General features: G+C 34.3%; 3 protein-coding genes across 10 annotated transcripts; 1 reads left to right on the top strand and 2 right to left on the bottom strand.

Annotated features, from left to right (window-relative positions):
• Positions 1–1,107: 1,107 nt before the first annotated feature.
• On the top strand, positions 1,108–10,894 carry LOC107773222 (phosphoglycerate mutase-like protein 1). 8 transcript variants are annotated; one of them, XM_075226261.1, is made up of 13 exons: positions 1,108–1,196; positions 2,591–2,652; positions 2,802–2,909; positions 3,242–3,321; positions 5,663–5,724; positions 5,874–5,981; positions 6,314–6,393; positions 6,994–7,156; positions 8,590–8,664; positions 8,784–8,872; positions 9,363–9,482; positions 10,175–10,219; positions 10,296–10,894. In XM_075226261.1, the coding sequence occupies exons 5-13, from the start codon at positions 5,665–5,667 to the stop codon at positions 10,405–10,407; spliced, it is 852 nt and encodes a 283-aa protein (XP_075082362.1). In that variant the 5' UTR covers positions 1,108–1,196; positions 2,591–2,652; positions 2,802–2,909; positions 3,242–3,321; positions 5,663–5,664; the 3' UTR covers positions 10,408–10,894. The 8 variants fall into 8 exon arrangements, with proteins under 8 accessions (XP_075082362.1, XP_075082363.1, XP_075082364.1 ...); XM_075226262.1 differs by lacking the exon at positions 1,108–1,196 and adding an exon at positions 1,219–1,395; XM_075226263.1 differs by lacking the exon at positions 1,108–1,196 and adding an exon at positions 1,220–1,338.
• An 87-nt stretch (positions 10,895–10,981) lies between these two features.
• Positions 10,982–12,277, bottom strand: LOC142166821 (senescence-specific cysteine protease SAG39-like). The gene is made up of 2 exons (XM_075226259.1): positions 11,769–12,277; positions 10,982–11,689 (listed from the first exon to the last, which is right to left on the bottom strand). Exons 1-2 carry the CDS (start codon positions 12,205–12,207, stop codon positions 11,097–11,099), a joined length of 1,032 nt encoding a protein of 343 aa, XP_075082360.1. The 5' UTR covers positions 12,208–12,277; the 3' UTR covers positions 10,982–11,096.
• A 4,535-nt stretch (positions 12,278–16,812) lies between these two features.
• On the bottom strand, positions 16,813–17,539 carry LOC107770274 (uncharacterized). Its single transcript, XM_075227221.1, has 3 exons — positions 17,372–17,539; positions 17,216–17,288; positions 16,813–17,090 (listed from the first exon to the last, which is right to left on the bottom strand). The coding sequence occupies exons 1-3, from the start codon at positions 17,537–17,539 to the stop codon at positions 16,813–16,815; spliced, it is 519 nt and encodes a 172-aa protein (XP_075083322.1).
• Between the last annotated feature and the right edge of the window lie 5,551 nt (positions 17,540–23,090).

Below are 23,090 nucleotides of genomic sequence, written 5' to 3'. Positions count from 1 at the left end.
CTAGAAAAGGATAATTTAAATAAATGAGACGTTAGACATGTATTTGCAATATGTTATATTTGATATTGTTGTAAAAAATGTATTTATTAATATGAAGATTTAAGTAGTTTAATTCATAGTTTTAAAAATATTTTTATTGTTAAAGAGTAGACACCTTTCTTTCTTTTTTACAAATTCTTTTGTACTTTTTTTATTTTTTCTACAAATATTAATTTGTCTAATTTGAAATAAAATTATAAAATCCATTATTAAAAATTTTGTGGAACCTAAATCAAGACTTTACTAGTCTCCTACTAGAGCTACTTGTCCACCCCTGGCATTCTCAATCAAATTTATAGAGTCTCACTTTAGATAAGGCAATAATAACAAAAACAGTAATGGCAGTGAGTCAGTTACCAAATGTGAAGAAGCTGGTTGAACAGTACGTTCATGGTGGGGCAGTAGTCTGCAAATAATTGTTGATCGTTAATGAGAGGCGGCTCAAAAGAACTGGTGGCCTAAAATCAAATTATATTAAAAAGGCCCTGAAACTTCTTTTATAAAATCCATAAAATATTGAGACACAAAAAAAAACTGCATGACTTTGATCTAGTGGTGAGAGCGTAACTCATGATGTATGAGTTAGGCGCATGTCATTCATATGGTATTGAATTTTTTCCTTAAGTGAAAATGGTAAAGGGTGCGCCCATTATCCATCGTGTTTTGAACCTTGCGACATTTGTCTCGGGGATTTCTTAGTTAAAAAAGATGAGACATAAAAGAACTTGGTTCCTGGTGTGTGGATCAATCAAATGTGACAAAAAGGAATAGTTAATTTGAAGAATTTGAGTTGAAATTAGAAAGTAAAATAGAATCATGAAAAAAGACTATACATAAAAAAAAAAATAAAATAAAATTGATGAGAAGGTAAATATATTATTTAATTTAGTGTCTATCTAGTTAACTCACCCAATCTTAAGTCTACCAAATGTTACAAATTATTAAAGTTTGAAATATTTTATTAATAATTATATAAATATAAATTATGGAGTATATATTATATAATAATATAGCACTGCATCTTATTTTTGGGGCCTTAAATATTTGGGGCCCAAGCCAAGAGAGCTTGCCTTACCTAGAGCCGTCCATGGAAATGAGACGTTGATGTTTTTCTTAGAACCTTCTCGAGATCGAATCTGAGAACTGCAGTATTTCTGGTCACGAACTCTTCTTATAACTCAGATTTATATTTTGTTTACTACTATTAAAGCCTAAAAGTATTATCCTAAGTTAGGTTTTTTTTTTTCTGGTCATCTTATGTACATCGAGTGCGATACATGGACCAGTTATTGTCAAAAGGTAGTAATTAGTATAGGAAAAAAAGAGAGCAAAGCAAATCCAATTTGTACCAGTTTGGTATGAATGTTTTCTTATAATTAATTTTTGAAATCCTAGCTTTCTGGACTTTTGGCTTCTTAACAGTAAAGCTAATTTGATTCTACATGTCTTTTACCTTTGACTATCCTACTGGTTGAATATGATTGAATTGATGACCTTGTTTCTGGTCTGCGTCAATCTTGATCATCGTTACTTAACGTGCTCCATTTAGTAGCTTCTTTATCTTTTAGTGTTACTGCTTGTTGCCACGGCCTTTTTCTTGCGATCTATCGGAAACAATCTGTCTACCTTCCCAGTATAGGGTTGTTGTTGTTTATCTTTTAGAGATTAAATGCAGTTTCAGTATTTGGTGCAGTGTAAAAGCAACTTATTAGGCCTTTAGGTGAGGAAAGAAAAACTAGAATTTGATTTTTTAGGGTGGAAATTCTGCTACTTGATCATGATTTTGGTAGATGAAAAAGATCCCGTTCCCAAATGGTTTGGTACTTCCCGTTGTCATTCATAAATATATGAATATATTTAGAACAAAAAGCCTCTTAATGGCTCATATGTCTTAACTACGCGGACAAGTAAACATTAGAAATTATAGCAGCTACTTTGCATGAATGTCTTATATTCATATGTTGCAAATCAATTTCATGGCTTAAGTTGTTTATGGTTGGTTCCAGGAACCAGGCCTGACCATCTTATCTCAACTCAAGAAAATAAATGTATGAATGGTGTTCTGTATGTTTGCCGATGTTTCATATTGGCAAAAGAGTGTAGAAAAAAGTATTAAGTTGCTACCCTTAATAACTCCCACTACCCTTTTACTAGCAGGACTGATGGTTACTATTTCAGTATCATGTTTAAAATTTGTATAGTTTCCTTTCGGTTCCTTATGATATGTTCTTTTGCTTTGAATTAATAGAATGCCTATCATGCTTTTCTAATTCTTACTTTCACATATATCACTCTGAAATCTTGTCGTTTTCCTGGGGAAGCGTTGATCCCTCCTTTTGTCTTCTTTTCTCTCTGCCTTTTGTATGACATAGATGTTAATTCACGGAGGAATATCACACTTTTCTGTGCTCTTCTCTTGGGATATTAAGTCATTCATATTTATTAATCTGAACATGTAGATGATGTTCTCTTGGTAGTTTTTTTTAAATCACTCTGTCTCAGTGTATGCTTTTCCAATAATAGTAAGAGTCCATCATGGTTGCAAATGCAGATATGGATGTCTCTGGAGGTCAAAGCCTGTATCCTTTACACCGCTGCAAAACTATACACCTGGTTTGTCATCGGTCTAGCCTCTCTTATCTAATTGTGCAAATTTTCCATAAAGATACTCAAAGAATAATTCTGATCCTTCCTAGTTAAGATTCTTATTTTTTTACTTGCTTTCTGATAAGTGTTTGGACTATATTGACTTTAACATGTAGGTGAGGCATGCTCAGGGGATTCACAATGTGGAAGGAGAAATGAACCACAGTGCATACCTATCTCCGCACCTTTTTGATGCACACCTTACTCCTCTTGGCTGGGAGCAGGTGATAAATAGTTAAACATGGCTGCATTTCTGTCACCTATTTGCTTAGACATGGCCGCAGTGCATACCTATCTAGTAGTAGGTTTTTTTTAGGTGATGATCGTCTTTCTCTCCAATGACATGGTGGACGTCAAGAGTGTTGAAGTCTTTCCCACTGTCCTTTTCCTTGTTTTTGAATCTTTAGCTTAGAAGAGTTATCCATAATAGAGTCCGACCACAACAACCGAATTGATCATCTTCATGATAAGGATAATAACTGTCACTTGAACTTGTTTTCTGCCATTATGGAACTTAGGTTTGTGGTTTAGAAAATCTCATTTGGTATTGTTTCAGGTAGATAATCTTCGGAAACATGTCCACGCATCTGGACTTTCTAAGAAGGTGGAACTAGTTATCACTTCTCCTTTATTGAGGTACACACTGTGTTTTATATCTTAGTGTCGATAAGCTGTGACATCTTTATTTTTCTTCTCATTTGATATGAAAGTTTCATCTCTTTTTTTTTTGGAACATGTGCACAATATTATGCTTTTTTCTGGTTATTACGTTGCTGTTGTTACCAAATGTGAAGAAGCTGGTTGAACAGTACGTTCATGGTGGGGCAGTAGTCTGCAAATAATTGTTGATCGTTAATGAGAGGCGGCTCAAAAGAACTGGTGGCCTAAAATCAAATTATATTAAAAAGGCCCTGAAACTTCTTTTATAAAATCCATAAAATATTGAGACACAAAAAAAAACTGCATGACTTTGATCTAGTGGTGAGAGCGTAACTCATGATGTATGAGTTAGGCGCATGTCATTCATATGGTATTGAATTTTTTCCTTAAGTGAAAATGGTAAAGGGTGCGCCCATTATCCATCGTGTTTTGAACCTTGCGACATTTGTCTCGGGGATTTCTTAGTTAAAAAAGATGAGACATAAAAGAACTTGGTTCCTGGTGTGTGGATCAATCAAATGTGACAAAAAGGAATAGTTAATTTGAAGAATTTGAGTTGAAATTAGAAAGTAAAATAGAATCATGAAAAAAGACTATACATAAAAAAAAAAATAAAATAAAATTGATGAGAAGGTAAATATATTATTTAATTTAGTGTCTATCTAGTTAACTCACCCAATCTTAAGTCTACCAAATGTTACAAATTATTAAAGTTTGAAATATTTTATTAATAATTATATAAATATAAATTATGGAGTATATATTATATAATAATATAGCACTGCATCTTATTTTTGGGGCCTTAAATATTTGGGGCCCAAGCCAAGAGAGCTTGCCTTACCTAGAGCCGTCCATGGAAATGAGACGTTGATGTTTTTCTTAGAACCTTCTCGAGATCGAATCTGAGAACTGCAGTATTTCTGGTCACGAACTCTTCTTATAACTCAGATTTATATTTTGTTTACTACTATTAAAGCCTAAAAGTATTATCCTAAGTTAGGTTTTTTTTTTTCTGGTCATCTTATGTACATCGAGTGCGATACATGGACCAGTTATTGTCAAAAGGTAGTAATTAGTATAGGAAAAAAAGAGAGCAAAGCAAATCCAATTTGTACCAGTTTGGTATGAATGTTTTCTTATAATTAATTTTTGAAATCCTAGCTTTCTGGACTTTTGGCTTCTTAACAGTAAAGCTAATTTGATTCTACATGTCTTTTACCTTTGACTATCCTACTGGTTGAATATGATTGAATTGATGACCTTGTTTCTGGTCTGCGTCAATCTTGATCATCGTTACTTAACGTGCTCCATTTAGTAGCTTCTTTATCTTTTAGTGTTACTGCTTGTTGCCACGGCCTTTTTCTTGCGATCTATCGGAAACAATCTGTCTACCTTCCCAGTATAGGGTTGTTGTTGTTTATCTTTTAGAGATTAAATGCAGTTTCAGTATTTGGTGCAGTGTAAAAGCAACTTATTAGGCCTTTAGGTGAGGAAAGAAAAACTAGAATTTGATTTTTTAGGGTGGAAATTCTGCTACTTGATCATGATTTTGGTAGATGAAAAAGATCCCGTTCCCAAATGGTTTGGTACTTCCCGTTGTCATTCATAAATATATGAATATATTTAGAACAAAAAGCCTCTTAATGGCTCATATGTCTTAACTACGCGGACAAGTAAACATTAGAAATTATAGCAGCTACTTTGCATGAATGTCTTATATTCATATGTTGCAAATCAATTTCATGGCTTAAGTTGTTTATGGTTGGTTCCAGGAACCAGGCCTGACCATCTTATCTCAACTCAAGAAAATAAATGTATGAATGGTGTTCTGTATGTTTGCCGATGTTTCATATTGGCAAAAGAGTGTAGAAAAAAGTATTAAGTTGCTACCCTTAATAACTCCCACTACCCTTTTACTAGCAGGACTGATGGTTACTATTTCAGTATCATGTTTAAAATTTGTATAGTTTCCTTTCGGTTCCTTATGATATGTTCTTTTGCTTTGAATTAATAGAATGCCTATCATGCTTTTCTAATTCTTACTTTCACATATATCACTCTGAAATCTTGTCGTTTTCCTGGGGAAGCGTTGATCCCTCCTTTTGTCTTCTTTTCTCTCTGCCTTTTGTATGACATAGATGTTAATTCACGGAGGAATATCACACTTTTCTGTGCTCTTCTCTTGGGATATTAAGTCATTCATATTTATTAATCTGAACATGTAGATGATGTTCTCTTGGTAGTTTTTTTTAAATCACTCTGTCTCAGTGTATGCTTTTCCAATAATAGTAAGAGTCCATCATGGTTGCAAATGCAGATATGGATGTCTCTGGAGGTCAAAGCCTGTATCCTTTACACCGCTGCAAAACTATACACCTGGTTTGTCATCGGTCTAGCCTCTCTTATCTAATTGTGCAAATTTTCCATAAAGATACTCAAAGAATAATTCTGATCCTTCCTAGTTAAGATTCTTATTTTTTTACTTGCTTTCTGATAAGTGTTTGGACTATATTGACTTTAACATGTAGGTGAGGCATGCTCAGGGGATTCACAATGTGGAAGGAGAAATGAACCACAGTGCATACCTATCTCCGCACCTTTTTGATGCACACCTTACTCCTCTTGGCTGGGAGCAGGTGATAAATAGTTAAACATGGCTGCATTTCTGTCACCTATTTGCTTAGACATGGCCGCAGTGCATACCTATCTAGTAGTAGGTTTTTTTTAGGTGATGATCGTCTTTCTCTCCAATGACATGGTGGACGTCAAGAGTGTTGAAGTCTTTCCCACTGTCCTTTTCCTTGTTTTTGAATCTTTAGCTTAGAAGAGTTATCCATAATAGAGTCCGACCACAACAACCGAATTGATCATCTTCATGATAAGGATAATAACTGTCACTTGAACTTGTTTTCTGCCATTATGGAACTTAGGTTTGTGGTTTAGAAAATCTCATTTGGTATTGTTTCAGGTAGATAATCTTCGGAAACATGTCCACGCATCTGGACTTTCTAAGAAGGTGGAACTAGTTATCACTTCTCCTTTATTGAGGTACACACTGTGTTTTATATCTTAGTGTCGATAAGCTGTGACATCTTTATTTTTCTTCTCATTTGATATGAAAGTTTCATCTCTTTTTTTTTTGGAACATGTGCACAATATTATGCTTTTTTCTGGTTATTACGTTGCTGTTGTTACCAAATGTGAAGAAGCTGGTTGCTGTTATTGCTACACTGTCACGTTTTCATCTTATTGTGCCGAGGGTCTATCGGAAATAGCCTCTCTACTCCCCTGGAGTAGGGGTAAGGTCTGCGTACATACTACCCTCCCCAGACCCCACTTGTGGGATTTCACTGGGTCGTTGTTGTTGTTGTGCACAATATTATGCTTTTGAGGTGGCGCTATGATGGATGTTTAAAGCAGCGTTGGATTTCTTAAATAATCATTCTTTTGTTATACTTAACATAATGGATGGCATATGTCTTGAGCCTCGTGAAACCAGAATTTTCTGGCTTACACAAGAAGTACAATTCTTTTATGCATGCGCATTCCAGCACTATTCTATGAGATCAGTTTCCCTTAAATTTTTGAGTGAAGACGGTAGCAGGTTGTTTTGTTTTAACCTTCAACTTTGGTGGTCTTGCATTGTAGGACTATGCAAACTGCAGTTGGAGTATTTGGTGGAGAAGGTTGCCCAGATGGAATAGACGTTCCCCTGCTCATGGTGGCAGATGCAGGAAACAGTAACCATCCAGCAATTTCAAGTCTATATTGCCCTCCCTTCATTGCGGTGGAGGGTTGTCGTGAACACTTGGTAATGTCATCCTAAAAGTTACGTGACTTTAATGTGTAGTCTTCTTTATCCTTTTCTCGTGTCGTTATATTTGTTTCTCTATCTATTGTTTCATGCAGTTGACTGAATTTTATTATTTCACGAGTGTTTTCCTCCTAAAAGTTACCTCCCTTACACGATTATTTCCTCCTCTGATGTTGATTTAAGTTGGTGTTCTTTTCTCCTTCTTGTGAAGATATTTTTGGTCCCTCACACACGCTCTCTCTCTCTCTTTCTCTCTCTCTCTCTCTCTCTCTCTCTCTCTCTTTTTGCATACAATGTTTCTGATCATGGATAGAATTCTTTCTTTTTTCTTGCAAGATCTGGAAATATTTCTTTTGGTGCTTAGAGATTGCAAACTAGAGTACCATTTGTTGGAAGGAAAAGCATAACTCCTTTGCTTCTATTTTCTTTCTTTAACAAGTCAGTTTTTTGTGACGTAGAGGAGTTTGGGATGAGGAATGACTGTTTTCATGCTGTTCTTTGGTCTTGGCAATAATCTGATATGTCTAGAGACTAGAAGTACCAAATTGTTTAGAAAACACTTTCTTATAAACAAGATTCACCAAGTGTTGATAAAAATTGTGCTCGTGCAGTGGATTTTGGCAAAAAAGTTATGTTCTGTCATATTGTTAGTTCATCTGTAATAATGCATATCAGTTATGTGAAACTAATAAAACAAATTTGAAGCATTTAAGCTATCACTTGACGTGAGAGTCCTCTGTTATGTATTGCTAATTGTTACTAAAAACTAATATTGACACTAAAACTACATGGCATATTGAGCATATAATATGCGGAGTGGTTAATATGACAAAAGACTATGGCAATGAATTGTTTTGGTGCTGCCTTATTTGGGTATAAGTGCTTGTAAAGAGCTTGATAGACTTGGTTTCATTGATTGACAACTTATCCTCTTCTTTTCCTTCACTCACATGAACATTTGTGATCCTTTTTTTTTCTGGTATATACTCGTAGAACTTTGGTTATAACCTGCATAAATCCCTTTATGTGGGCTTCTGATTAAGTTGAACAACTAGGTGGCGTATTTCTCTTATGCTCCACTTAGTCTTACTACCTCTATTTCATTTAGTGTGGATAGAATGTAATATTATTAGGTGGAGGTCTTTTAAATAATGGTTTGAAAAGTAATTGTAGTGTAATGGTTTGTTGGTAAAATGTCAAATAAAGTTTAGAATGATCTAAAAGTAATAATATATATATATAATTGTGAATTGTTGAAAGGGGAAAATATTTCCATTTTAAGGAAGAGGTCAACTCTTTTGGGGTGGACCAACAAGGTAAGACTCGGTGATACTGGGACAAGGGGAGGTTATTATAAAGGAACTGCAGAAACTCACTTTTTCAATGCTCATACTAGAAGTTCATTTGTTCTTATGTGTTGCCAAATGCAGGGAGTTCATTGGTGTGATAAGAGGAGAAGCATTAGCGAATACAAGCCTCTATTTCCTGCAATTGATTTTTCCATGGCAAGTACTTATGCTTCTCAAAATATCCTCATGCTGACTTTAATTTTTTGTATGATTTGCTCGCTGCAACATACTTTTAGAGTTTTCTCGTTGAAAAAGGTTCATGTTGATTTTCCCAGATTGAATGTGATGATGATGTTCTCTGGGAGCCTGATATCAGAGAGCCAAATGAACACCTTGCTGCTAGAGGAATGGAGTTCTTGAACTGGTAAGTGCTTGTTTGTCAGAAAATACAAAAATTGATTTTAATGATCTTCAGATGTTTGTGTCCACATTTGAGTTTTATGACAACTCTGAATGAACAAGAAAAAGCATAGTTCAGTAATTCAACTACCTGAGAGTAGTTTCACTAATGCTGTTAACATTCAGTAATGTTATGCCTAGGTTAGTATGGAGTTTAAAGGTTTTCTGAAACCAGCTATCGATGCTGGTCAAAGCTTGCTTTTTTGAATTTCTTGGTCACATGCTTCTCTGCTTTTTCCTTTCTTTGGCTTCTTGATGTCATATATTTAAGCTGGGAGCATTTCATTTTGTTAAACAATTTCTCTTGAATAAGATGATAGTAATTTTCTCTCCAATAAGGCTTTCGGAAAATTGATTTATTGGAAGTGTTGCTGGTCAAGGTTCCAGATGCAGATTCCAGCGTCTTGTTGCCATCATAGTTTTCCCCTTTCTAATTTATGGTGATGCTGATACAGGTTGTGGACACGTAAGGAGAAAGAGATTGCAATTGTTACACATAGTGGATTCTTGATACATACACTCAGTGCATTTGGTAATGATTGCCATCCAGATGTGAAGAATGAGATATGTAGACCGTAAGTTCTCAACTCATTGGTGAACTGATATGCTGGAAATTGGTTTGATCACATTCTAACTTGTTGGATTACCAACAAATAAGCTTTTACATCATAGATTGCCTGATCGAACTCTAGACTACAACTGCCTAAAGACGACAAAAATTGGAAAATAGTGAACTTGACTGCAGTTTTAGATCTCTGATCTGCCTTATGCGTCCAGATGTAAAAAGGCAATCTTTCTACTAAATATGATATCTCTGTCTCACAGGGACATTTAATAAGTCATTGAATGTGGTAGCTTATCAATGTTATCTTACGGACTATGCGGGTTTGTCTTAATATTCATGCTGCTCATTCATTTCCTGCCTGTAGCTTAATACTAATCAGTATCATGCCCCCTGTCCACTTATCCCTCTCCTGCCACGTTGTCTTGGGAGAAGTTGGCAGAAAACATTCATATATTTCTTTGTTTGTTTTGAATTTCCCTAAAATAAGTGTCAACTGTTTTTTTCGGCTTGGTAAAATAGCTGAAAGGTGTATTTCTTTTCATGAAGGTTTGTTGTTTCAGCTTGGTAGGATATCTAAAATTTATCTTGCAGTTGACCTCTTCAGTTTGAGATGCAGAACACTGTTTCAGCATTTTCATTGTACGAATTACACTCAAGGTGGAAACCTTTTGATCTTTTGATGTCCTCGTATGTAATTTGCAGATTCAAGAACTGTGAACTGCGGTCCATGGTTATTGTTGACAGAAGGTTTGTGTTTCTGAAAACTATTGAACCAATCTATCTCCATATTTTTGGATTGCTGACTGACTTTGCCACTCTGCAGCATGATAGGGTCAGATTCTTCAACAACTGATTATCCAGGAAAAATTCCAAGTGGAGTAGATGTCCCAAGTGACGTTACATGTATTAATCATCCAGATGGATTTTCAAACTGATCTAAAGCAGCGGCAATCAAAAGTGGTGGTGTTTGGGTTGCTTTTACGATTCTTTCAAGTAATATTGAATTATTATCTCATTTGGAGCTGGCACTTTTTGGCCGACTCAGAATTTATTATTCTTGAAGAAAGTCGACCGAGCCAAACTCAGTTTACAAGTATCAACAAGTATTTTGTCGGTCTTTTTAACATGACCGCCCAAAACCATTTGCAAATAAATTTGCACCTATTCTAATTGGCCATAGTTATCTAAGGACGGCAAGAAGAGATCTGCTTCACCGTACTTCAGTACGATGACCACATTAAAAATAGCTTGGTTTAGTTGAGACTTTGGTTAGTTGACAAGCTTGTGGTGGCTTTATCTTGTTTTTTATGTTAACTTTTTTTTCTTTGTTCAGCAATGAGAAAGAAGAAAGTAAACCTAGACCTTGATTATTTAGTCAGCTGTATCTTATTTGAACATTAAACTAAGTCAAGCATTGCACCATTCAGTCTTTTGGAACACAGAATTTCATTACTCGTATTACAAATATTTTTACATATATACAAGCTTTTGTTCAACACTTGCAATATACAAACTGCGAGTCGGTAAAATACATAGACTCTAGATACACACACATAAATTATATGATAAGGGTGCACATCATTAATCTTTACAACAGCAAATGCCCCCTAAACTTCTCAGGCATTTAATTAGCAGTTGGATAAGATGCTTGCATAGCAATTCCACAAAGTCCTTCCTCAGCATCAACGTCTCTTTGCATTCTTATGTATCCATTCTCACCCCAACTTGTTCCCCATGAATTCTTCACTAACCAATATTGAGTACCATCACTAGTTTTTCCATAACCAATTGCAGTAACACCATGGTCTAACTCAGTTCCACATTCTCCAGTGAAAACACCGGTCGAATAGAATTGGAAATCTGAACCGCTAGCATCAATGGCCACGGATATTGGTTGGTTGGCAACTGCTTTTAGCAAAGCGGATTCGCTGTTGGCTGGAACATCTTCGTAACCTGTGATCTTGGCTGCATGGTTAGACTCTTTGCCGGTTTTGCAAGTAGCATCAGTTCCCTCATATGGGTAATTGGATTCAGTAGTAAGCCCATTGTTCTTGATTATGAACTTAAAAGCATCATCCATAAGACCTCCTTCACATCCCATATCCGAACTTGTGTCACAGTCCACCAATTCTTGCTCCGATAAAGAGATCAACTTACCTGTCTTGATCTTGTTTATTCCTTCTGTAGCAGCAACAGCAGAAAATGCCCAACAACATCCTACGTACATTATTATGTTATAAGATATTATTAATGCACATTCATTTAAAGGATGTTATGAACTTTTGTTTTAGCTTACCGCATTGTCCTTGGTCCTTAATTCCAGTAACAGCCCCTTTCGTTCTCCAATCCATAGTAGCTGGAGCAGTCACATTTGCATACTTGAATGATGTGGTTTTTGACAACTGTTGATGAGAAGTCATTTTGTATCCATTGCGAGTGTCTCTGAATTCTTCATTGCTCAAATCAGCAAATTCATTAATGCCTAACTTGTAAGGTCGAGTCCCAGCTTTGTTAACAAATTCAATGTACTCAACATTGTGCTGAAATATTTTGAATCTTTTAGCCTTCTCTACATCATCTTTGTACACCCGCCCAAAGTGACTCATCCACTGCTCGTGTTTCTGGACCATCGAGGCAGCTTCATACAAGTCGCGAGATGTGGCTTGAGAAGCAAAACTTACCAACACTAGTAGAGCTGCAAAAGCAAGATTCCAATTGAATGTCAATCTGGCCATTTTTCACTACCTGATATATTTCTTTTGATTCTAATATCTTTGTTGGGGATGAAATATTACTTAAGGGAGCAATGAATTTATAGTACTGATCACCTCGTGGTTCTGTTATGGTAACACAAGTTCTAATTTTGAATTGAAATCCCGGCAAGTTAACAATGATTGTGACAATGAAGATCAGACTCCGTAAACGTTGCTCCACTGTTCGCAAATGATATAATCCAATAAAACTTTCTGATAACTTTCTTTACCTTAGTTTTGGAACTTTAGGCACTAAGCGATAGAGTAATTGATCATTATGCTGTCCTATTTGCAAATTAAATTACTTCTGTTTTGGCCTTTAATGTTTCTAAGAGAAGGGAGAAACAAAAAAGATAAGAAAAAAGAAGGCAATCATAGCAGTTTTCCCATTAAGCTACGTAAGAACAACTTTTTCACTAATGATATATCTCTTCTCTATTCTATTGTTTCAGGAAAATCCAACAAAATATGCAAAAATAACACTCTGCTTACGTTTTGTTTCTAACTAAGTAGAAATGATCATTTCCACAGACCACATGTATCTAATAAGAAAGTCCAAAAATAACCCAACCGCAAATGTAGATTTCTCATTTCAGAGTTTAATTCTTCTTTAATTTCTCATGCTTTGGGCCATAATAAAATTTAATGGACTTTTGACGACAAAAGAGCCTGAACCATTAACAGAGTCCCTTTTTCGTGTTTTGGGCCCTCTTTTACAAGATAGAATTGAGACGAACTTTATTGGAACTTAACAAAAAAGGAATTTTTTTCGTTTTTATACACTATTTAAAACTTTATTATAAAAGATATTCACTTTTCGTTAATTACTCGACCTAAATAAGTTTTATCTACGAAATATATACATTCCACCTTAAAAAACTTCAAATCTATTATTAGTGCCTTCAATCAAGGGATTTAGTTACACCCTTTTCCTTTTTTTTCTCCTCTTCTCTTTCCTTATTTTTCTTCCGCCTTAATATTCTGTAATCAATTAAAGTTGGAGAAACCTAAACTGGATGTGGCGTCCTGACTCCATGTAATCATCTTCAATGGATTACTGCACATTTTTCTACGTCCTTTTGACCTTTCAGCAAAGCTTTGCGAACCTTTTTATCGGCGTCCTCGTGAGAAAAACCGTCAAGGCAAGTCTCTTGGTTAGTAATTGCGGAACTTATTAGAGTTTTTAGGTCATCTGCCTGTTCTCCGAGCAATTTTTTATTGGGATATAGCTCGAGGTCGTCTATGGCCACGTGGAGTTCGTCGAGAGTCTCGTCTATTGTCTCAAGGCAATCGTGCAACACAACCTTTTCTCGTGGTGTTAATCCTGTATAATTAAATAATTACTAAAATTATCAGCCACACAATTCAATATGGTATTCAAGTAGACAATTGAAATCAAACCTACACGATATTTTTACAATTAATCTACAACTTTCATACATTATTTTTACATAGTTAAATACAACTATAATATCATACAATTTAAATACAATTTTTATACAAATTTTATACAATATGTCTTTTGTATATTTTGTATCTGATTTATACATAGTAAAAATAAATTTCATACAATGAATTATATATTATACAACTTATCTACAACTTTCATACATTATTTCTACAAAGTTAAATACAACTACAATATCATACAACTTAAATATAATTTTTATACAATATTGTTCAACTTTCATACAATATTTAAATAAAAAAAATATAAACAACAAAATACAATTTACCTACAATTTTACTACAACTTACTACAATTTCGTAAGTATAATGTATGTCATGTCTTCTTCTTCTTCTTCTTCTTCTTCTTCTTCTTCTTCTTCTTCTTCTTCTTCTTCTTCGAGTTTCAATATGAAATTCACCCAAAATCAAGTCTAATCTTCACCAAAACACCATCAAAATTGAGATATAAACTCCAAACAATATTCTCAATTGTTTACAACAACACCCAATCCAAATAAATAATGGTTTTTGAAAACCCAAATTCGAATTCAAAGCTTCAAAACTTTTTAATGGCTGTCAATGACGGAGAGTCAAACACCTTCAAAATTTATTGATTGACAATTTCAATTTGAATACCATTTGTGCAACATTACTGGAATTTAAACACCAATTGTGCAACACCTTCAGCTCTACATTATTGGAATTTCAATAATTATGGAATTGCTGCTTTCTTTCCCTTTGCTCTACATTATTGGAATATATATATATATATATATATATATATATATATATATATATATATATATAGAGAGAGAGAGAGAGAGAGAGAGAGAGAGAGAGAGAGAGAGAGAGAGAGAGCATGAGGGAGAGAGAATAAGGACGAGGAATAATTGATTTCTAATATAAAGAGATACTCATTTAATTCCTAAAGTGTATATAATTTGTAAATTGTATATAGTATGTAATTAAATTGAAACTTAAGTAGGGAGGGTAATAAAGTTTCAAATAGTGTATAGGAATGTAAAAATTAATGGTTATCAGAGTTAGATTCTATATGCATGAAAATTTTAAAATAAATATTTCAGTATGCCAATGTAGAGGCGGATCCAGGATTTAGAAGCTCCGGGTATCAAAAATTTTGAACGTAGTCATATTATAATTTATATTATCTAATAGGGTATAAATTTAATCGGTTTGGTCTATTTGAGTTTCGGTTTGGTCTATTCGTCTTTGGGGTTAATATAAACAAATCGACCGAGCAAAAATATTACGTAATAATTATGATAACTTGGAAAAAAAGCATAAAAGTTCAATTGGATTATGCATTTTGTACAAGAAAAAATACTCGTTATCACTTTATATTTAGATACTTAAGGCAAAAACTTATACTAATAAGTACTCTAAATATTAAGTAAGTTTACGAATATTTTTCAATTTATATTTTTCATAAAAATTAACTCACTCGATATTATATACAATTATACTACTTTAGAGCAATCTAACAAAAAAATAAACTTTCATCATTGATTAAAACAATAACTTATTCAAGGATTCTTTTTTTAGTTTCTGCCAATAGATTTTCAGAGTTGTGGTCTTGGAGAAATTAATTAATTTTTCTTTATCTATTGATAAATAATGGAGGAGTTAGGAAAGTGCAACAATGGAGATTTCTATTGGCAATAAGATCAAAGAAAAAGTCAATGGGACCTATTAATAAACAAAAAAGAGCAATTAAGTAAAGAGAAAGAAGAAATAAAGGATCCTTTTGTAATTGTCTTGAATACACCAAACAAAAGCTTTTAAAAAAAAGAGCTAGGCTAGATTCGAACACTCACCTTTTGGGTGAAAGTGGGAATTTCTTGCCAATGGCACCTTGGGCCTTTTTGTTATTAAAAGTGCCACCGAAAGTATTTGTATACATTCCTTCTATATATACATGCATGTATACATACTATTGCATAGTTTCGACCAAAACTTGCGGGTGGCATACCACCCCGTCCCTTACACGTAGATCCGCCCCTGTGCCAATGCAAAATATAAGGATGCCAATGCACCTTGGAAGCTATAGAGATGCCTGAAAATTCCCAAGACTTATATTTACACCTAAATTTCAGTCACAAAACTGAATCATATCTATCGCTTTTAACGTCGATTAGTTAAAATTCTTCCTGTTTTATTTAGTTTAATTTATTAATTTCAATAGCAGGTTTCAAAAGTTGACTCTGGCTTAATTAGGAAATAACCCAGCAACAACCTTAACAGTATTTACTTTTGCATTGGGGCCATGCAGAATTATTGTGCTATTAATTATTGGAATACTTTGATCCTACTAGCAGATATACCAATAATTAACTTTTCTCCCGACTCTTACGAAAATAAATAAATAAAATTGAAAGGAAGATCACTATATCCTTTTTTAAGTGATCATTTATAGAAACATAGCTGGACTACTAACCTTAAAAAGGAAACAAGCTTGACTTCACAGCTGCAACAATACTTTATCGTTATATACTCCTACCACTTTAAACCTCATATTTTAACTTGATCCAACTAAACCTTTTAGACATTATTATTTACCATTAACAATCAAAATTTTCATTAAAACTCTTTGGCTCTAATAATATCAGTAACATTTATTACTTCCTTCGTCCCATTTTAACGGTCCTTTTCGCACCCATTAAGAAAAATAATAAATACTCTATAAGGTATACTTTGTTATAAATAAAATTATATTTAAGGTGAATGTCTATATATAAAAGAGATTTTAGGGTTTGCTACTTGGTGGCTAAGTCACTTTTTTCCTATAAATAGAGGGATACTCTCTTTCTTTACAGTATTCTTCTTTTCTTTGTTGTTTTATAACATACTTTACTAAGTTATCCCTATTAAATATATTGTGAGAATTGAGTAGTATAAAAAGAACTACTACTTCTTTAATATTAAGGGTATAGTTGAAAATAATTAACAAATTTAATCTTGAATTCCTAAAGTGATAATTATTTTGGAATAGCTTTTTTGAACTAAAGTGACAGTTAAAATGGGATAGAGGGAGTATATATTTTCTGCTACCAAATAAATAGATTCAGTTTGTCCATCCTCATCATAAGATAAATCATGCCCATATTTTCTCATGAATTTCTACATCTTAACAAATGTTCCGAATTGTGAGTCCAATTGTTGCTTCAAATCACAAATTTCTTTTCTCATATCCTCAATCTGTTCTGAATTTTGCGAAGAAGAAGAATCAACTAAGAGTGGTTTTGGATGACCTGTAGGTCGGCGTACTCCAAGTCCGTAGACTCTGCCTTTGTTTACTCCACTCGTTGCATCTGTCCACAATGAAGCCATATCATCAGGTGTTGGTTGAGTTGAATGAGGTTGTGTTTGTTGCCATTCTTCCACCCTTTTATGATAATCTTCCGAAAATAAAAATATAACTATTATGTAAACAAACTAATATTAATAAACCGTAAATAATTATGAAGTTAGTATTTTACATATGTGTCCGACGCACGCGTCTCCACCCAGTGTTCTCTTGTACCGTCCTTCTTCTTTTTCTTATGCGTCTCCTCGAAGATCTCAGCATGACTCATATATCGCCCTCTTTCCTTTTCCTTCATAACAAAAAATATGAGTTAGACATTACAATGGTAAAATTCGATATTTAAAAACTAAGAAATTTTTTACAAGTAATTACCAATCTTAGTTTATGGGCCGCAAAACTAATCGAACCTCCTGTGTGCAACGAGCCACCTTTACTGGAGGCGTGATTTGCCTTTGCTTGTTCACTCTTCTTCTTCCATTCATCGGTATTCCATTTCGCAAGAAGTTTATTCCAAACATATTCTCTTAACCACTCCGCCATTTTACCAGCATTGCAAGCGGCGAACAAAGTATCTTTAATCCGCTTAACAACCTTCTTCTCGAAAATAACATTTACTTCATTTTGATATTGAGGATGCCATGTATACTTTGTGTGCAATATAAAAAAGTAACATTAGATGAAGACGATAATCATTAAATAAATTTAATCAATTTTTACCCTAAATTGATTCCACAATTTTTAATTATAAATAAATATTCGTTAATTTTAACATATCTAAAAGTACATTCAAAATATTAAAAATAGTATAAGAATTACTTACCCATCCTCGTAGGGGACGATTATCAACCGATTATAACTATCATATTGTACATCCCCTCCAAGATTCTGCCTGTTTCTACTAGAAGGTGTAGAAGTACCACTAGATGTAACTGGGCGAGAGCCACCCAATATCCAACCTAGTTATGCTGGGAGTGGATGATGATGATGGAGTGAAAGATGATGGAGCAACAAAAGACGAACCATCATGCTGACTACCATGAAAGCTCGGGGATGCAATAATTGGTGAGCCACCATGCTGACTACCATGAAAGCTCGGGAATGCAGCAGCTGGTGAGCCACTATGCTGACTATCATGAAAGCTCGGGGGTGCAGCAGCTGGTGAGCCACAATGCTGACTACCATGAAAGCTCGGGGGTACAACAGTTGGTGAGCCACCATGCTGACTACCATGAAATTCCGGTGAAGAAGATGGTATAGAAGGTGTGGGTATAAAATTAAAAATAGTGTTACTTTGACTTACTTTGGCAGGTATAGAATAATACTAAACCGAATTATTAAATGGAGGAGAGATAGTGAACATGATAGATGGCAATGAAGTCGATTGAGGAGGATGAGGAAGAGGATGACTCATATTTGGCATGGTTAAGGTAGTTGGAAAAGATTATTTTTTTCTTCTTATATTTCACCTTTTCCTTCCCCTTAGATGCCAAATTTATAATATAATAATAATAAAATACAAAACAACAAGTACAACAAGTGATAGTAAATATAAAATAATTATTCTACAAATTAAACGACTAAAGAAATAAATAAACAACCTAACAATTTATAAAAATATAAAATAATTTTGCAACATAATAGATAATTAAAGGAATAACATAAAAACCCCCGACATGTCATAAAAACATACAACAATTCTTCAAATATATTAAATGCTTGAAGGAAGAACAACATAAAAAAGAATTACAATTCAATCCTCATCGCTATCTTCATAGTAATCATCTAAGTCTTCATCATTGCCTATTTCACTTTCATCTAGTAATTCTTCCTCATCACTTGTTTCATGTTCAACACCTCTATCTTCGTCCTCATTTGGTACAAGGACAGAAGGATCAAATTCTTCATATATTCCTTCATTATAATGTAATTCATCTGTTAGTTCATCATCCACTATTATTTCAACACTTGAAATGTCATTCTGGTATGCCACATCTAATGCATCTTCGACTTCCACTCTACCCATGGGCAGTGTTTTCAAAATTACCCGCCATGCACACTTATTCTTGCTCAAAGGATAAGGAGCATAATACATTTGTTTCACCTTTTGTGCAATGATAAAGGAATCATAAAGTCTATATTTCCCTTATCTTCTTTTCCAATCTAGTTGCGTGAGGGGTGAGATAAATTGTTGTTAGTCCAAGTATCCGTGTGAATGGTCTAGAACTTGCCTTGAATGTATTTCAAGGCGAAATCCTAAGTTTTACTTGGTTTGAGAAGTGATTGTAGGCTTTCTTTAGCCCGTTTGAGTTTTCTATTACCAACCAATGTCGTTATCCCTGGTTAACCCCCTTTGAGCCTCTACCCTTTCTCATTTGATAACCATATTATAAGCCTTTACCCGTTTTGTCGTGACCCTCTCTTGGAACCCGGACTTTCCTTAACGCTCTTATGAAATAAGTGGCTTAAAGCATAAGTTTTGGGTAGAGATGAGGAATTTGAAAAATATATCAAGGCACAAAAAAGGAGAAAAGAAATGATCTCTATGAAAAAAGAAGGCAAGAAAGAAAAGAACAAAAAGAAAAATACAAAAAAATGAATAAGTGAAAGGGTTGATGGATTCAACAAGAGGTAATGACCCCTAACACATGAAATCAAAAAGGTAGAAAAATAATGAAGTGAACAAGAAGGAGTGATATCAAGTCTCTCTAGCCATCAATGAAAAAAAATGCCTCTAAGAATTGATAATTGTAAGCCGAGAAATAAAAATGTGGAGTTCTTAAGGAAAGGTGTAACCAATTACTCATATGGTATACTACCCTAATCTACAAGCCTTCAGTACAACCCGAAAGGAATCCTACTTGATTTCAAATCGAGTAAGCTTACATTAGTGGTGATCTACATGAGGGGCAAGCCTTTGGTCCTTGAAGCCGTACTTGTGACATTCTCTTATGAGAGATGAGTGAACATTTCCTGAATCTTAAGATTGAGTGCTAATTTCTTAAGTGAGCTTGGTAAATGGAAAGTAGAGGAGGAAGATTTTGGAGTCCACCGTGACCTACATGATAGAACAAGAGTCCTTGATGAGTAAAGTCAATTCTTGAAGCTCAAATGTCACATTAGAAATATATGTGCATGAATATTTGACTTGTCACCTTGTTGATAATGCATGAGTAGTGTGGGTAATTGTTGGTCCCAACTAATGTATGAATGACCCACCATTAACTCACTGAAATGACCTTTAACTCTGAGGAGGTGGAAACTAATTTATTTGCTTGAGAACAAGCAAAGACTTAAGTTTGGGGGAGTTGATTAGTGTGGATTTTGACCACTTAGTAGCTTCTGTTTACTTTTGTTTTAGTCCGAAAGTATTGATTTATGTTCTCAAAACTAATAAAAGTGTGCAAATTGAAGGAGTGTTGGAAGTTTGGGCTCCCATGATGAAATCCGACTGAAAAATGAGTGTTCTGACTCACAAGGCAAGAAGGGGCGCATAACATAAGATGTGCGGTCCGCAGAGGTATTTCTGCGTTCGCAAAAGAAAGTGCGGACCGTAGAATTCCTTCTGCGGACGCAAAAAAAGTGAAGAATCCCAGCAGAGTTTTAGCTAATGTGCGGATAAATTGTATTTTGCTATTTTAGGAAGTTTGTGACTATTTTAGGATTTAAACATCATATTTTATCATTTTAATCTTAGATTATGAGTTTAATTAGTGTTTCTTCTTTGTTTTCTTTATTTCTCACTATGAGTAGCTAGATTCTTACTAGGGTTGTGATCCAACCCTATTGTGTAAACCTTATGGGTATTTAATTTAATGCTTGTTTATGATTGAGTGTTGATTATTTAGCCTAGTTTATGCTTTAATTTTAGAATTAATTATTGCAAATATTAATTCATGCCTATTTGACTTTGTCTTTGCTTGAGAAAGAGAGACCTAGTTTAGGACAACTTGGCTAACAAGAAATTAGGCTAATTAAGAGTTTGATTAGCCTAATTAAAGGATTTAAGCTAGAGATAGTGAGAACCCGACTTGTGCTCATATCAACTATTTAGCTTGACACCCATTTGGGCTTGAGAAAGCCAAATTGGGCAAAACCATCCTATGACCGAGAGGTATTGAGTGGGTAACTCAGATTTGAGAGCTATAATACACCCTGATCAATAAAATAAGTATTAACATATTTAACCTATTATGCGAACACCTAGGTTAAGGCCGCATCCCAAGCGTTTTAACTATTTGGAAAAACACCAAAAATAATATTTAGCTTTCTAGTTTCCTCACTTAGCTTATAATTGTTAGAGTAAAGTTAGAATTAGAAATCAAAACCCTTGTTTGGAAGTGCAATCTAGTTGTTCCATTTCTTGCTCAAAGGATAAGGAGCATAATATATTTGTTTCATCTTTTGTGCAATGATAAATGGATCATAAAGTCTATACTGCCCCGTGTGTTTAATTATATCTATTTTGTACTGAGCGTGCATCTTTGTACCTCTATTCGGTGTTGGATCATACCACTTACATCGAAAGAGTACCAACCTTTTCTTCGGCCAACCTACAGTATACTCCAGCTCCATAATCTCTTGAAGCACTCCATAATAATCAACATCTCCATCACCTTTCACCCACACCCCACTATTATTGGTTTTCTTTCCCTTAGACCATTCTTCTATATGAAACTTGTACCCATTGACCAAGTATTTAGACATCATTCTGACTCTAGGGTCAGCTTCCCAAGCTATATCACGTAAAAATAGTTCATTAATGCCATTAGCTGGAACATGAACCTATATATAGAATTAAATATAATTTTGAATTTTAAAAATACATATAATTTATTTACATATAATAAAAATCATGTTAAATAATAAGTAGTACTTACAAATTCTTTAAACTACTCTGAAAACTTGGGATAAATAACATCTTGCCCATATGTACCCACAAAGTAACTGCCATTATAACTTTTATTAGTTAAATCAGTGGTAGATCTAATATAAAAGTCCGTAATATATGCAAATATATACTAACCTATAATAAGGTTGGACCTCAGGGAAATTCAACAATACATGTGTTGTAGTTGACTTTAGCTCCATCTCAGACACCTTCGCTTTGGACTATTTTTTGGACCTCTTTTACCTGATTGATTAAAAATGGAAAAGGGTGGTGCCAAAGGATCGATTTTGCCTCCATCGTCATGCCAATTCGGTTCATTTCTCAAATATGGCACATCATGTTCAAAATAATATAGACAAAAATAAGATATTTCTTTAACCATATATGCCTCGTATATCGAACCCTCAATTCTTGATCTATTTTTTATGGTCTTTTTACATTTGCCAATAGTCCTGCATAGTGTGATTTTTAGACGAAACAATATTTAAAACAAATACAAAAGGTAAATGATTAAATGGAATTACCTCTCGGAGGGATATATCCATCTACATTGAACTGGCCCTCCAAGTTGTGCCTCTTGTGCAAGGTGAATTGAAAGATATTCCATTACGTCAAAAAAACCAAGAAGGAAAAATTTTGCCAGCTTGTTTAAAGTTAAGATAACGTTACTCTCCATATAAATTAAGTTCTCCACCCTCAATGTGCAAAAACAAAAATTCTTGAAAAAGTAACTTATCTCTGTAATCGATTTTCATATTCGATCAGACAATGCATTGAATACATTAGGTATCAAGGTTTCCATGAAAATATAACAATCGTGGCTTTTCATTGACGCCGACTTTTCTTATTTTATGTCAACACACCTGGATAAATTTGATGCGTACCCATCAAGCATCCTCAAATTGTTAACCCAACTACAAATCTCTCTTCTCTCATCCAAGGTGAACGTGTAACTGGCTTTGGGCTTCTGAATCTTATATGTCAGATACAACTCATTTTACCTATAATATTCCTTTAAGTACATCCTAGCCTTCAAGTTATCTTTGGTCTTGTTAGTAACATCCATAATAGTGTTAAACAAGTTGTCAAAAAAATTCTTCTCGATATGCATGACGTCTAGATTATGCCGAAGAAGATTATGCTTCCAATAAGGTAATTCCCAAAATATGCTCTGTTTAGTCCAGTTGTGTGTGACACCATAAA

The sequence above is a fragment of the Nicotiana tabacum genome, chromosome 12, assembly GCF_000715075.1.
Source record: "Nicotiana tabacum cultivar K326 chromosome 12, ASM71507v2, whole genome shotgun sequence".
Classification (NCBI taxonomy): domain Eukaryota; kingdom Viridiplantae; phylum Streptophyta; class Magnoliopsida; order Solanales; family Solanaceae; genus Nicotiana; species Nicotiana tabacum.
Note: the sequence above shows the minus strand (reverse complement) of the source record. Positions and strands in the feature narration are given on the sequence as shown.